This window comes from Drosophila santomea, chromosome 2R, assembly GCF_016746245.2.
Source record: "Drosophila santomea strain STO CAGO 1482 chromosome 2R, Prin_Dsan_1.1, whole genome shotgun sequence".
Taxonomy (NCBI): domain Eukaryota; kingdom Metazoa; phylum Arthropoda; class Insecta; order Diptera; family Drosophilidae; genus Drosophila; species Drosophila santomea.
This window is the reverse complement of record NC_053017.2, coordinates 13,081,078-13,094,194: the sequence shown is the minus strand read 5'-3', so window position 1 is coordinate 13,094,194 and position 13,117 is coordinate 13,081,078. Positions and strand designations below refer to the sequence as shown.

The 13,117-nt window shown below is 39.8% G+C and overlaps 2 protein-coding genes and 18 non-coding genes across 20 annotated transcripts; 5 read left to right on the top strand and 15 right to left on the bottom strand.

The window, feature by feature from the left end:
• The first annotated feature begins 29 nt into the window (after positions 1-29).
• LOC120446243 lies at positions 30-678 on the top strand. Its single transcript, XM_039627115.1, has 2 exons — positions 30-140; positions 195-678. Exons 1-2 carry the CDS (start codon positions 81-83, stop codon positions 510-512), a joined length of 378 nt encoding a protein of 125 aa, XP_039483049.1. The 5' UTR covers positions 30-80; the 3' UTR covers positions 513-678.
• A 53-nt stretch (positions 679-731) lies between these two features.
• Positions 732-1,417, top strand: LOC120446241 (thioredoxin, mitochondrial). Its single transcript, XM_039627112.2, has 2 exons — positions 732-1,014; positions 1,076-1,417. The coding sequence occupies exons 1-2, from the start codon at positions 842-844 to the stop codon at positions 1,338-1,340; spliced, it is 438 nt and encodes a 145-aa protein (XP_039483046.1). The 5' UTR covers positions 732-841; the 3' UTR covers positions 1,341-1,417.
• A 1,670-nt stretch (positions 1,418-3,087) lies between these two features.
• Trnai-aau lies at positions 3,088-3,161 on the top strand. The gene has a single exon. It is a non-coding gene; the product is annotated as a tRNA-Ile (tRNA).
• A 2,710-nt stretch (positions 3,162-5,871) lies between these two features.
• Trnam-cau lies at positions 5,872-5,943 on the bottom strand. The gene has a single exon. It is a non-coding gene; the product is annotated as a tRNA-Met (tRNA).
• Positions 5,944-6,510: 567 nt separating this feature from the next.
• Trnae-uuc lies at positions 6,511-6,582 on the bottom strand. Its single transcript has one exon. It is a non-coding gene; the product is annotated as a tRNA-Glu (tRNA).
• Positions 6,583-7,861: 1,279 nt separating this feature from the next.
• Trnae-uuc lies at positions 7,862-7,933 on the bottom strand. The gene has a single exon. It is a non-coding gene; the product is annotated as a tRNA-Glu (tRNA).
• Positions 7,934-8,080: 147 nt separating this feature from the next.
• Trnae-cuc lies at positions 8,081-8,152 on the bottom strand. The gene has a single exon. It is a non-coding gene; the product is annotated as a tRNA-Glu (tRNA).
• A 120-nt stretch (positions 8,153-8,272) lies between these two features.
• Trnae-cuc lies at positions 8,273-8,344 on the bottom strand. Its single transcript has one exon. It is a non-coding gene; the product is annotated as a tRNA-Glu (tRNA).
• Positions 8,345-8,862: 518 nt separating this feature from the next.
• Positions 8,863-8,934, top strand: Trnae-cuc. Its single transcript has one exon. It is a non-coding gene; the product is annotated as a tRNA-Glu (tRNA).
• A 423-nt stretch (positions 8,935-9,357) lies between these two features.
• Positions 9,358-9,429, top strand: Trnae-cuc. The gene has a single exon. It is a non-coding gene; the product is annotated as a tRNA-Glu (tRNA).
• A 344-nt stretch (positions 9,430-9,773) lies between these two features.
• On the bottom strand, positions 9,774-9,892 carry LOC120447255. Its single transcript, XR_005615932.1, has one exon. It is a non-coding gene; the product is annotated as a 5S ribosomal RNA (ribosomal RNA).
• Positions 9,893-10,128: 236 nt separating this feature from the next.
• LOC120447368 lies at positions 10,129-10,247 on the bottom strand. The gene has a single exon (XR_005616040.1). It is a non-coding gene; the product is annotated as a 5S ribosomal RNA (ribosomal RNA).
• Positions 10,248-10,483: 236 nt separating this feature from the next.
• On the bottom strand, positions 10,484-10,602 carry LOC120447259. Its single transcript, XR_005615936.1, has one exon. It is a non-coding gene; the product is annotated as a 5S ribosomal RNA (ribosomal RNA).
• A 236-nt stretch (positions 10,603-10,838) lies between these two features.
• On the bottom strand, positions 10,839-10,957 carry LOC120447258. Its single transcript, XR_005615935.1, has one exon. It is a non-coding gene; the product is annotated as a 5S ribosomal RNA (ribosomal RNA).
• A 236-nt stretch (positions 10,958-11,193) lies between these two features.
• On the bottom strand, positions 11,194-11,312 carry LOC120447367. Its single transcript, XR_005616039.1, has one exon. It is a non-coding gene; the product is annotated as a 5S ribosomal RNA (ribosomal RNA).
• A 235-nt stretch (positions 11,313-11,547) lies between these two features.
• Positions 11,548-11,665, bottom strand: LOC120447270. The gene has a single exon (XR_005615946.1). It is a non-coding gene; the product is annotated as a 5S ribosomal RNA (ribosomal RNA).
• Positions 11,666-11,900: 235 nt separating this feature from the next.
• On the bottom strand, positions 11,901-12,018 carry LOC120447269. Its single transcript, XR_005615945.1, has one exon. It is a non-coding gene; the product is annotated as a 5S ribosomal RNA (ribosomal RNA).
• Positions 12,019-12,253: 235 nt separating this feature from the next.
• Positions 12,254-12,371, bottom strand: LOC120447271. Its single transcript, XR_005615947.1, has one exon. It is a non-coding gene; the product is annotated as a 5S ribosomal RNA (ribosomal RNA).
• Positions 12,372-12,606: 235 nt separating this feature from the next.
• On the bottom strand, positions 12,607-12,725 carry LOC120447366. The gene has a single exon (XR_005616038.1). It is a non-coding gene; the product is annotated as a 5S ribosomal RNA (ribosomal RNA).
• A 236-nt stretch (positions 12,726-12,961) lies between these two features.
• LOC120447268 lies at positions 12,962-13,079 on the bottom strand. Its single transcript, XR_005615944.1, has one exon. It is a non-coding gene; the product is annotated as a 5S ribosomal RNA (ribosomal RNA).
• Positions 13,080-13,117: the final 38 nt, after the last annotated feature.

The window sequence follows — 13,117 nt, the reverse complement described above, 5'->3', positions numbered from 1 at the left end:
TGTAAATAAGCATGGCTAGTGTGCGACATATAAAACCCAGGTAAAAAACGAAATTGTGTTCTTTCATATAAAATAGCAGTATGAAAGTATTCCTGTTGCTCACTGTCTTCTGTGCCATCTGGTTGCAAACATTTTCCATGGTACGTAAACGACAAAATGTTTAGATACCTTTCTTTAATATGTTCAGGTTTTAGCGATCTTATGAAAAATTAAAAGGCTGCATGACACGGCAGCTAGGGTATACATTTACGGAAGATAGCAAGTTAGATGCTAAAGATAGCTCACTTCAAAGCAAGTGTTTTTATCATTGCTTACTGGAGGTGAAAGGTGTTATTGCCAATGATGCAATCACTTCGGTCCAATCGAGGAAAGAGCTTGTAAAACGGTATGGCATTACTGATGTAGCAGAATTGAAAACGGCTGAAGAAAAGTGTCATTCGATCAAGACTTCAGGAAAATGTGAATTGGGGTACAAAATCATTAAGTGCTACCAGTCCATTACCCAGCATTAGACTACTAAGAACAGCATAAAGGAACGCTCCAATGTTCAGCCTTGAATATTAGGTAACTGCTATTTTGACAACCAATTAACTGTAGCGAATTCAAAAGTTAAACCAAATTAATAAGTATAGCTCAAATAAAATTAATTAAATAAAACAAAAATTATTTTATCAAGCAGCCTTTGAAATTATGAAACTGTATGCCAAATAGGATTATACCTTAAAATGTTCATTAGAAAAAAGGCTCGAGTCGTCATCACACTGTAGTCGCAACAATTTTTGGATCAAAATTTTATTGTCATATATCTTGGCTAAATTTGAAGTTATCCGTAAGCTTAACTATGTCCAGCTACAGGAGGTTATTCCGTGCCCAGCGCCTAATAAATTTGATGAAGGCCAATCGCGGAATGACCAGTACTGGCAAGCAACCGATTTTCGATGTGGAGACAAGAAAGGACTTCGAGCAACGTGTGATCAACAGCGATCGGCCGGTGGTTGTGGACTTTCATGCCAGGTGAGCTTACCTTTCAGTTAAATGGAACTATGTGAATCCATATTTGAGCCTTTCCGATCAGCTGGTGCTGTCCCTGCAAGGCCCTGGCCCCCCGACTGGAGAACGTTGTGTCCGAGCAGGAAGGTCGAGTGAGATTGGCCCGGGTCGATATTGATGAGCACGGGGAACTGGCCTTGGACTACAATGTGGGGTCCGTTCCCTCGCTGGTGGTCATCAGCAACGGCAAGGTGGTAAATCGAATGGTAGGCCTTCAGACCAGCGAATACCTACGCAAGTGGCTCCATAAGGCGGTGCCACACCCGCCACCTGAGGATTCGGAGAACTAGATCAGCATGTCACTGGGGAGTGATAACACGTTCTTTGTAGGCTCGCATTCAGTTTTATTAAACCACGTACTCAGCAACACGTTTTTAATTAATTTTCGATTTAACAAGTTCTTTAGGTGTGTGCACATAAAAGAAAACCATCGCAACTATGCGAATTATAGTTATACTCCATCAGCTTGGAAGTTAAACCGCTATTTTTAATTTGATTATAAACAAAAGAAAACTTCTAGAAATATGTGAAATCAATTTCAGTTTTCACTCTCAAATACCCAGGTGAATTACGCTCAGTGTACTACTGTTCAAATAGCTTCTGCTCAGGGACGCCCAGTGGCGGCAATTCAAAATGCAAACAAAGTCTCGTCTCGTGTTCAAACAATTTGCGGATCGGTGATGGGAGGAGAAGCGTACTGGCAGGAACAAATACAAAACGTATATCAATTGTTTGTATATTTGTTTGCCAAAAACAACAAGCTTACTCGCTCTCCTCCGTGTGCCTGTGTGTACTTTTGTCGTGTATATCCCTGCTGTCTAGGCGATGCGAATGCATGGGGGAATGTCTCTAATTGATTTTGGTAATGTTGCTTTTTAATGAAGTGTCACAAATGTGCTGCTTGCGATGATGCATGTGGTGTCGAGCAGCATTTATCTCCCTCAGGAGCCCAAAAGTAACACAATTAATCCCTTCCACTGTCTGAAAACACAGTTCGAATGGAAATTTAATTACGAACTCAACGAGGTATGACATTCCATATTTGGAGATATATTTTGACTGTTCTGATCAAAATACTGATATTTATAATCGCAAAAACACAAAAAATCGACTTTCGGCAAAAATCCAAAATCAACAGAAAATCGATTTTCGGCAAAAATCCAAAATCATCATCAAAAATTTCAAAAAATGTGAAAAATAAAATATAATTGTTACCCCGCACCCAGGACCCCAGAACCCGCACCCCGCACAGCAAAGCTTTTTGCCACGCCCACTCTGATAGTTTTCATTTATTCTTGGTGTCATTCAAAAAGTATATCCATTACATTCCATTATATTCCAATAATTCCCGACTTCCCCGCACCCCGCACATACGGAAGTGAGACATGGCTCGCAACGAAGAAAATAACGCAGAAGCTGCAGGTTTTCAGCAACAAATGCCTGAGAATCATATGTGGGGTATACTGGCCAAACAGAGCTGTGGCGCGTTACGATCGAGCCCCCGATACACACCCAAATAAGGAAGAAGAAATGGATGTGGATAGGGCACGCTCTCAGGAGAAACCCTAGTAGCATAGTAAGGATGGCACTGGACTGGAACCCCCAAAAAAACAGGGTAGGAAGGCCAAGAGCAACATGGAGAAGAACCGCTCAACAAGAACTTGCCCAAATAAACACCACATTGGAAAATGCTAGACAGACAGCTCAAAACAGAGTTAGATGGAAGGCTCTCGTAGAAGCCCTAAATTTCCGAGAGGAGTAGCAAGGAATTACAAAAAAAAAAAACTGTCTGTGGTAAATGAATTATAGAGGCGAAATAAACTGTCTTCTTGAGGAAAACCAGATACATACGATTCTATAGGCTTTACAATCAAAAGCTTTTAATAACATTATTACCCAAATACTTTTGACCATCTCTGTATAACAAAGTGTTATCAGTATATAGATAACACCCACACACAAGCCGATCTTTAAATAAAGATCTGTACAAAGAACCTCGCTTTGTAAATTCATTACGAAAAGTGCCATCGTCACCAAGGCCCATTAGCTCAGTTGGTTAGAGCGTCGTGCTAATAACGCGAAGGTCGCGGGTTCGATCCCCTCATGGGCCATAATTTTTTTATATTTTGTATTTTTATTTTATTTTATTTTATTTAATATTTATTTCAGTATCCAAACGAAATCACATACTACAATTAAAATCGTTCAGTAAAAGAGTTGTCTGTGTAGAGTACGCATTAAGGTTTGTTTGTGCCGAACTGTCGGACCCACAAAATAGATTTGCCGCAATGTAATTGAGTATTTGTATTCAATTAAGACTTATTTCAATATTTGCATAAATACAGCAGACAGCCAGCAGACTGGAGAGAGTCGAGTCGAGTCGAGTCGAGTGGTATGCAGTCCAGTTGAGTCCTCGTGCGGATATAAATCCCTCATATGCTCGAGCATAATTTGGTGAAACGAAACTTGGACAAACACAGTTGAGATTCGAGAGGGGATGGCAAAAGGATGCTCTTCAGCGTGGACAACACCCGGACATAAAATCTCCGGGATGTCGGCGAGGTGTGGGTGCATGTGTGCACACTGTCTGATTTTGACAGCCCGCATAAAGCGAGCAAAGGACCATGGTCCTCGCTGCCTAGGTAAACACTTGTAGAATGGGCCAGCTAAATGCATTACCCCGCTGGACACTTTTCCCCATGGTTTTCGCAGTGCGTGGAAATGGCGACACAAACTGCAACAAATATTCATTTTTATTATGCAAACATTGCTTTAATTACATTATTTTTGCGTATACGCCCGGCAAACAAACTTTACCCACTTCACGTGTGTGGCGTCCAGCTTTTCACTGCCTGCCCCTCATCGTCCTGATCAATCACTGGAAAATTGGATTTTCATATGTGCCGCACTCTCCATCTCTCTCTCCGCCTCACCATTCATCCGCATCACTTTCGGAGTTTATACAATTTCCGTTGCCCACCGTTGCCTTGTGGCGGCAAAAATCAATCGGTGCCCCTCCCACAAACAGCAGTCGTCCGTCGTTTGACAAGCACAAACACAAACTTAATCAGTACCCATGGATTGGTCAATAATTTTTAAATACAAATCAAGTGTTAACTGGGGGCTTAATTGTGGGTTGGCCACCGATCAGGCAATAAAAAGCACGCCCACCTCGTGCACCGGTTTTATTTGAGGAAATGTGAGTTTGTTCAATGCATACGTAAATAAAAAATGCAAGTTAATATGATTCTACGGTTTTTACTGATCTTTAACGAACACTTTTTTTACGTGAAGTAAGAAATACGTATTTCCTGTTAAGCAATGTTTTAATTTTATATGAAAAGTTTTTTAGTATACATACATATACATCTTTTCTAAGTCTAAAATAGTTTACCATTTATTTTTCAATGACGCCCCTTTAATTGCTAAGAACCGGAACTCGGGGAAACCACAAATACCCCCCAAAACACTGACAACGTGGGATTTTAACACTCGCCAACTGACTGCGTTGAGCTCAATTCAGGCGGAACCCTTTTGCTGTCTCAATAGAAAAGCCGGGGACTCTACGTCCAGGCGGAAATGTGTCCAGTTTTTTTTTTTTTTTTTTTTTGCATTTGCTTTTACCGTCTATCGAGTACGCCGGATGCCAGGCTGACGGAAATTCGATTTATTTTCATCAATATTCAATGTCATTGCAACATCTTCGTGGGGAAAACCAAAAGCGTACATCAAGCATGTCACCCAACGAAAACGACAGAGGACGAACAACCCGCAAGGAGAACAACCAAACCCCTTCAGTCCAATGGAAATGGACTTTGTGGCTTGAAACTTTTTGGGGGTTTTGCTATTAAAATTTGATATGCATGTTGGTTGTTGTCTCGTTGTCGCAGCTGCACGTGCAGCAGGCGACGGACAAACCACCGGTAACCACCCACCATCCCAAACCAACCAATGTCATTCCCAAATTTGCACACTCCCCACTTTCCCAGGTGAAACCGTCGCAGTGTAGCGCAGCATTTGACCATTCGTTGTCCATGGGGGTTGTGCCAAACTTGACGCGCTCTGCCATTGCATATTTAAACAAATTTATTTGCAATTTAGTGTTTGCGGTTGGTTTCCATTCACCACCAATTCAGAATGGTTTTGTGCAATTCCATAGCGCGCTTTTAAGTGGCGCGAAAATTAATTAAAATTTTTGCCATTTATTGACAAATATGTCAATTTGATTGGGATACAGGGTTGGTAACTTCCAGCGAGTCTGAGCATTCATAGTAATTTGGTCGACATCCCCGTTCATTTTTTTTCACTTTTCAAACATTTTTAAGCACCGGCAAATTTAATGGCCTGCATTCTGGACTCCTGCCACGTAGCCATATCGCATCTCTTAGCAATGCAAACAGAAGCGGCAAAAACCAACAGAGTCGCACTCGGCGAGTGGTTATTAAAGCCGTATCTGTGCCATTGGGCAAAATGCATGCCTCACTGGGATGCAGAGCCTCAGCAGATGTGTGGGAGCGAGCTGCAAGTGCGCGATAAGAGAGGTGGCCACCACGGCACCAAGTAAACACATAATCCACGTGAGCTGGAGCCGGTGACACGCATTGAGGTATGAGCGAAAAGAAATTTGAACAATCACACTCCAAAATATTCGCCTCAATGCATTCGATATGGTACTAATGCAGATGAATACAAAGCTCATTAACTCATAGAGACATACAACATGTAAAATACGAGTTCAAATTAAAAATTGTAACTTGTAGAAGCAAGAATCATTATTAAATAGAAGAAATAAAAAAAAATTCACCGCGCGAATTTACAATTTAGCAGAGCAAGGTTTCGATCCTCGGACCTCTGGGTTATGGGCCCAGCACGCTTCCACTGCGCCACTCTGCTTACGATTCACCGACCGCTATGTTGAATATGAGTACACGAGGTTGATTGGATGAGATGACTGCAATAGTTACTGTCTTGTGAAATTCATTATATCAGTTATATGACAAATATATGCAATGCAAATAAGAACATATAATTATTTTAAAAAAGGAAAATTATGAAAGTAACAGTTTATCAATAATATGTACAATTAAGATTATTAACATTTTTGAAATTATTTCATGAAAAGATAAAACAAATTTAAAATTTAAAACTCTGATTATTTACCAAAATTCTAATAAGATTCTACCAAGGCTTAGGGTAAATGTTATACGTTAGCTGAAAATGAACGTCGTGCTGGGCCCATAACCCAGAGGTCCGAGGATCGAAACCTTGCTCTGCTAGGAAGTAATTCGCAAGTGCGGTTTATTTTTAAAAAAATTTGTACATACTTTTCATAGCAAATAAAATCAATGTAAATTGTTTTGCTATATGCATATGAACGGCATAATATAATCTTTTTGTGTCTGGCAGTACAAGTTCCTTGTAAATAAAAATACACACCTTTCATTTGGGTAATAAAAAATCTTCCCATACCGGGAATCGAACCCGGGCCTTCTGGGTGAAAGCCAGATATCCTAGCCACTAGACCATATGGGACACTTAATCACATGCGAATTAATGTAAGTTTTTTAAGTGCAAGCTTAAAAGTGAATTTTTATTTGAAAACGATGTTCAACGGACTATGAACAAATATATATTTGCCTCACAAAAAGCTGATAATATACTAAGAAATATTTTAGTTTCCTTTATAAATATATATTCCTTGGTTTCAGATATGTTTAAAATGTTGTAACCAGGTTATAGCTCACATTTCCAACATCTTAAAGCGCGAAATATATCAACACACAAAAAATAGATCATTCCGACCATTTGCAATTTCTCATTTTTTTTACAACGCAAAGTGTTTGGTCCTTTGGCGTGTGCTTTTTAATTTAATTTTCGTAGGCCGCCATGCACTTCAAACCGCTGGCACAAGCTCGTACATGAATAACGGACTACCAACTCCCACCGCCCACTTACCAAGCGAGCCGAACACTCCCATCCACCAACATGGGGCTTCGGCTTACAAAAGCACAGTCGAGAGCCCAAACCACGTGGCGCCCGCTTTCATGCGCTTCGTTTAGCAAAGTGGATGTTAAGTGTAATGCGATTTTTATGTAAATTTTCGGCGAAAAAAAAATAGCCAAAAATGTTTGCACACAGGCAGAGCCAACAGTTTGACGATTTTCGTTGCCACGGTCACGGCCAGCTTTTCAGCCAGACAGCAACAAATGACTGGCCACATACAGAACCCACTCAAACTCCTTCCTTCCACACGAGGTCGGGTCCTGAAAATAGACAGACAAGTGCCAATATAATAGCCCGCACGGCGAATACAGAAAACAGTACCGAAAAGAAAAGCCGGTATTTAAATGGAAAATCGCTCTCCTTTCTCCTACAGCCGGTATAAGATTACATTCAAATTGATTTGTTAAAAAAGTTCATTAGTGGAAAGACCATCAGCTAAACCGACAACTCTAGGCAGGAGCAACCCCGTCAGAATCGTGGTACTAAATTATAATCACTCAGGAGTCATAATTTGGTAACATCAACTGGCCTTTTAGTATTTGGGTAGAACGTCAGTCTACCACTACTAATGACAATCGTTTCGTTGCAAGCAGCGACCTGTAGTCCAAAGCAGAACTAGAACAGCTTGGGAATTCGTTGGCGACCACAATACAAAAAAACAACTGATAATGTCGGTATTACACAAAATGCCTAAAGAGGGCGGCAGAACAAGGCAAAGAAAAATCCAATAGGTGTCGCTAAAAACTAGAATGCATAGATGTGAAAACTATGCAGTGATCATTGTTTTTTTTGTAAATCAAAAAATTACTTCCCATACCGGGAATCGAACCCGGGCCTTCTGGGTGAAAGCCAGATATCCTAGCCACTAGACCATATGGGATATACAAGTTTCTGGTCAAAACACAATCTTGGTTTCAGTGCAAAGATCTCTGCCATCACTTTAAAATGATAGGCAACTACTGTTTCCCAAAAAATAAATGTCAGTGAAGTACATGACTAACAAAAAATCAACTAAGCTTGCTTTGCCTTCCCATACCGGGAATTGAACCCGGGCCTCCCGGGTGAGAGCCGGGTATCCTAACCACTAGACAATATGGGATGCGTGGAACCGAAATCACATCTGGATATTTTTTAATAATATAAAAATTATAATAATTTTTTAATATAACACATATATACGATATATCTTAAAATTAAAATAAAAAATTTTATACAATATTTCCCATACCGGGAATTGAACCCGGGCCTCCCGGGTGAGAGCCGGGTATCCTAACCACTAGACAATATGGGAGATATCTTACTCGCGTCAACGACCAAATTTCGAGGAAGAAATTAATTCTTCCAAAAGCTTCCAGTACCAAACACAGAATAATTATTGTAATGTCTTTGCCAATACTTATTTTTCTGATGTAACATACATATATACTAACATAGTTTACTGTTTATTAAGAGGCGAATACATTGGTGGCTCATAAGACTTTGAAATAATATATTTAAATATGCATATATTTGTATTTTAACATTTTGAAACATATTAATTATACATTCTAAAATATGTATTATGACGTGATCCTTCTCTAATATAAATGTGCCACTTGGTCAAAACTTCCCCAAAGACTGCTCGCAAAATAATTCCTTCATCAAATTAAAACGCTTGAAAACGACTTACATTTTTATTACATCACAACGCTTGCAGTCCAGAAGAAAAATGTATATACATATGTATTCACCCTATAAATCTGATTGGTATTATTGCCACTTTTGCGAGCTCGCGCGGGTTAAACTTGTTTTGGAAACACAGAAATTACCTCCCATATTGTCTAGTGGTTAGGATACCCGGCTCTCACCCGGGAGGCCCGGGTTCAATTCCCGGTATGGGAAACTGGATTTCCAGTAAAGAGTTTTTTTTTGCATCATCATAATTTATAATGTCGCTTGATATAGGTATTTAACAATTACCATACAGACACAGAAAGTTTCAACTTGAAATTTAATTATGGAATTCGACAATGTTCTATAGCTTTGGTTTATAATATATATGCAACTAATACGTTTTTAGAATAATCATAAAAAATATTTCGAAATAGTGTTGAGTCAAACAATAATAAAAAGACCTGAACATTTTATTTTTAACTAAATTATTGTTAGAAATAAATTTAGTAACATTTTTATTTTTTAAGTTAATTTATTAATGGTTTTATTGAAGATTCATATGTTAGCTGTTTTTTCTGATTGGTACGGATTCCATTAAACATTAACCATTAGTGGTATCGGAAAATTGATTTTGAGCGTTGAACCATTATATCCCATATTGTCTAGTGGTTAGGATACCCGGCTCTCACCCGGGAGGCCCGGGTTCAATTCCCGGTATGGGAAATGTCTCAAGGTGGGTACATTTCACCTACTTCTTTTTATTTGCAGAAATAAAATTTTAAGAGCGCAAAATGTAGATGAGCGATACGGACAACGTAATGCCAAAGACATTATAATAATTATTCTAATGTTTTTGGTAATGCCCTAGAATTCAGTTATGCCCAGAAGCCAATACATACTGTTTTGTAAATACCAATTGAATACCATTGGGTTTCACATTTCAAAGAAGATATATTTATAATAAGGCAAAAAAAAATGTGGATGTTTTCATTCCGAGTTTCAGCCAAAAATGCTAAAATAATAACTAATAGGCAGCAAAAGGCAAAAAGCAAAAAGTTGGTCGACGAGGCCAACAACACGCGGTGTTCCCAAGCGGTCCCCCATCTAAGTACTAACCGCGCCCGACGCTGCTTAATTTCGGTGATCGGACGAGAACCGATGTATTCAGCGTGGTATGGTCGTTGGCGAAAGTCGATGGACTAAACAGTGTCCTTATGCACTAGAATTCAGTAATGTCTAGAAGCCAATGAATACTGTTTTGCAAATAACAATTGAATACCATTGGGTTTCACATTTCAAAGAAGATATATTTATAATAAGGCAAAAAAAAATGTGGATGTTTTCATTCCGAGTTTCAGCCAAAAATGCTAAAATAATAACTAATAGGCAGCAAAAGGCAAAAAGCAAAAAGTTGGTCGACGAGGCCAACAACACGCGGTGTTCCCAAGCGGTCCCCCATCTAAGTACTAACCGCGCCCGACGCTGCTTAATTTCGGTGATCGGACGAGAACCGATGTATTCAGCGTGGTATGGTCGTTGGCGAAAGTCGATGGACTAAACAGTGTCCTTATGCACTAGAATTCAGTAATGTCTAGAAGCCAATGAATACTGTTTTGCAAATAACAATTGAATACCATTGGGTTTCACATTTCAAAGAAGATATATTTATAATAAGGCAAAAAAAAATGTGGATGTTTTCATTCCGAGTTTCAGCCAAAAATGCTAAAATAATAACTAATAGGCAGCAAAAGGCAAAAAGCAAAAAGTTGGTCGACGAGGCCAACAACACGCGGTGTTCCCAAGCGGTCCCTCATCTAAGTACTAACCGCGCCCGACGCTGCTTAATTTCGGTGATCGGACGAGAACCGATGTATTCAGCGTGGTATGGTCGTTGGCGAAAGTCGATGGACTAAACAGTGTCCTTATGCACTAGAATTCAGTAATGTCTAGAAGCCAATGAATACTGTTTTGCAAATAACAATTGAATACCATTGGGTTTCACATTTCAAAGAAGATATATTTATAAAAAGGCAAAAAAAAATGTGGATGTTTTCATTCCGAGTTTCAGCCAAAAATGCTAAAATAATAACTAATAGGCAGCAAAAGGCAAAAAGCAAAAAGTTGGTCGACGAGGCCAACAACACGCGGTGTTCCCAAGCGGTCCCTCATCTAAGTACTAACCGCGCCCGACGCTGCTTAATTTCGGTGATCGGACGAGAACCGATGTATTCAGCGTGGTATGGTCGTTGGCGAAAGTCGATGGACTAAACAGTGTCCTTATGCACTAGAATTCAGTAATGTCTAGAAGCCAATGAATACTGTTTTGCAAATAACAATTGAATACCATTGGGTTTCACATTTCAAAGAAGATATATTTATAAAAAGGCAAAAAAAAATGTGGATGTTTTCATTCCGAGTTTCAGCCAAAAATGCTAAAATAATAACTAATAGGCAGCAAAAGGCAAAAAGCAAAAAGTTGGTCGACGAGGCCAACAACACGCGGTGTTCCCAAGCGGTCCCCCATCTAAGTACTAACCGCGCCCGACGCTGCTTAATTTCGGTGATCGGACGAGAACCGATGTATTCAGCGTGGTATGGTCGTTGGCGAAAGTCGATGGACTAAACAGTGTCCTTATGCACTAGAATTCAGTAATGTCTAGAAGCCAATGAATACTGTTTTGCAAATAACAATTGAATACCATTGGGTTTCACATTTCAAAGAAGATATATTTATAATAAGGCAAAAAAAATGTGGATGTTTTCATTCCGAGTTTCAGCCAAAAATGCTAAAATAATAACTAATAGGCAGCAAAAGGCAAAAAGCAAAAAGTTGGTCGACGAGGCCAACAACACGCGGTGTTCCCAAGCGGTCCCCATCTAAGTACTAACCGCGCCCGACGCTGCTTAATTTCGGTGATCGGACGAGAACCGATGTATTCAGCGTGGTATGGTCGTTGGCGAAAGTCGATGGACTAAACAGTGTCCTTATGCACTAGAATTCAGTAATGTCTAGAAGCCAATGAATACTGTTTTGCAAATAACAATTGAATACCATTGGGTTTCACATTTCAAAGAAGATATATTTATAATAAGGCAAAAAAAAATGTGGATGTTTTCATTCCGAGTTTCAGCCAAAAATGCTAAAATAATAACTAATAGGCAGCAAAAGGCAAAAAGCAAAAGTTGGTCGACGAGGCCAACAACACGCGGTGTTCCCAAGCGGTCCCCATCTAAGTACTAACCGCGCCCGACGCTGCTTAATTTCGGTGATCGGACGAGAACCGATGTATTCAGCGTGGTATGGTCGTTGGCGAAAGTCGATGGACTAAACAGTGTCCTTATGCACTAGAATTCAGTAATGTCTAGAAGCCAATGAATACTGTTTTGCAAATAACAATTGAATACCATTGGGTTTCACATTTCAAAGAAGATATATTTATAATAAGGCAAAAAAAAATGTGGATGTTTTCATTCCGAGTTTCAGCCAAAAATGCTAAAATAATAACTAATAGGCAGCAAAAGGCAAAAAGCAAAAGTTGGTCGACGAGGCCAACAACACGCGGTGTTCCAAGCGGTCCCCCATCTAAGTACTAACCGCGCCCGACGCTGCTTAATTTCGGTGATCGGACGAGAACCGATGTATTCAGCGTGGTATGGTCGTTGGCGAAAGTCGATGGACTAAACAGTGTCCTTATGCACTAGAATTCAGTAATGTCTAGAAGCCAATGAATACTGTTTTGCAAATAACAATTGAATACCATTGGGTTTCACATTTCAAAGAAGATATATTTATAATAAGGCAAAAAAAAATGTGGATGTTTTCATTCCGAGTTTCAGCCAAAAATGCTAAAATAATAACTAATAGGCAGCAAAAGGCAAAAGCAAAAAGTTGGTCGACGAGGCCAACAACACGCGGTGTTCCCAAGCGGTCCCCCATCTAAGTACTAACCGCGCCCGACGCTGCTTAATTTCGGTGATCGGACGAGAACCGATGTATTCAGCGTGGTATGGTCGTTGGCGAAAGTCGATGGACTAAACAGTGTCCTTATGCACTAGAATTCAGTAATGTCTAGAAGCCAATGAATACTGTTTTGCAAATAACAATTGAATACCATTGGGTTTCACATTTCAAAGAAGATATATTTATAATAAGGCAAAAAAAAATGTGGATGTTTTCATTCCGAGTTTCAGCCAAAAATGCTAAAATAATAACTAATAGGCAGCAAAAGGCAAAAAGCAAAAAGTTGGTCGACGAGGCCAACAACACGCGGTGTTCCCAAGCGGTCCCCATCTAAGTACTAACCGCGCCCGACGCTGCTTAATTTCGGTGATCGGACGAGAACCGATGTATTCAGCGTGGTATGGTCGTTGGCGAAAGTCGATGGACTAAACAGTGTCCTTATGCACTAGA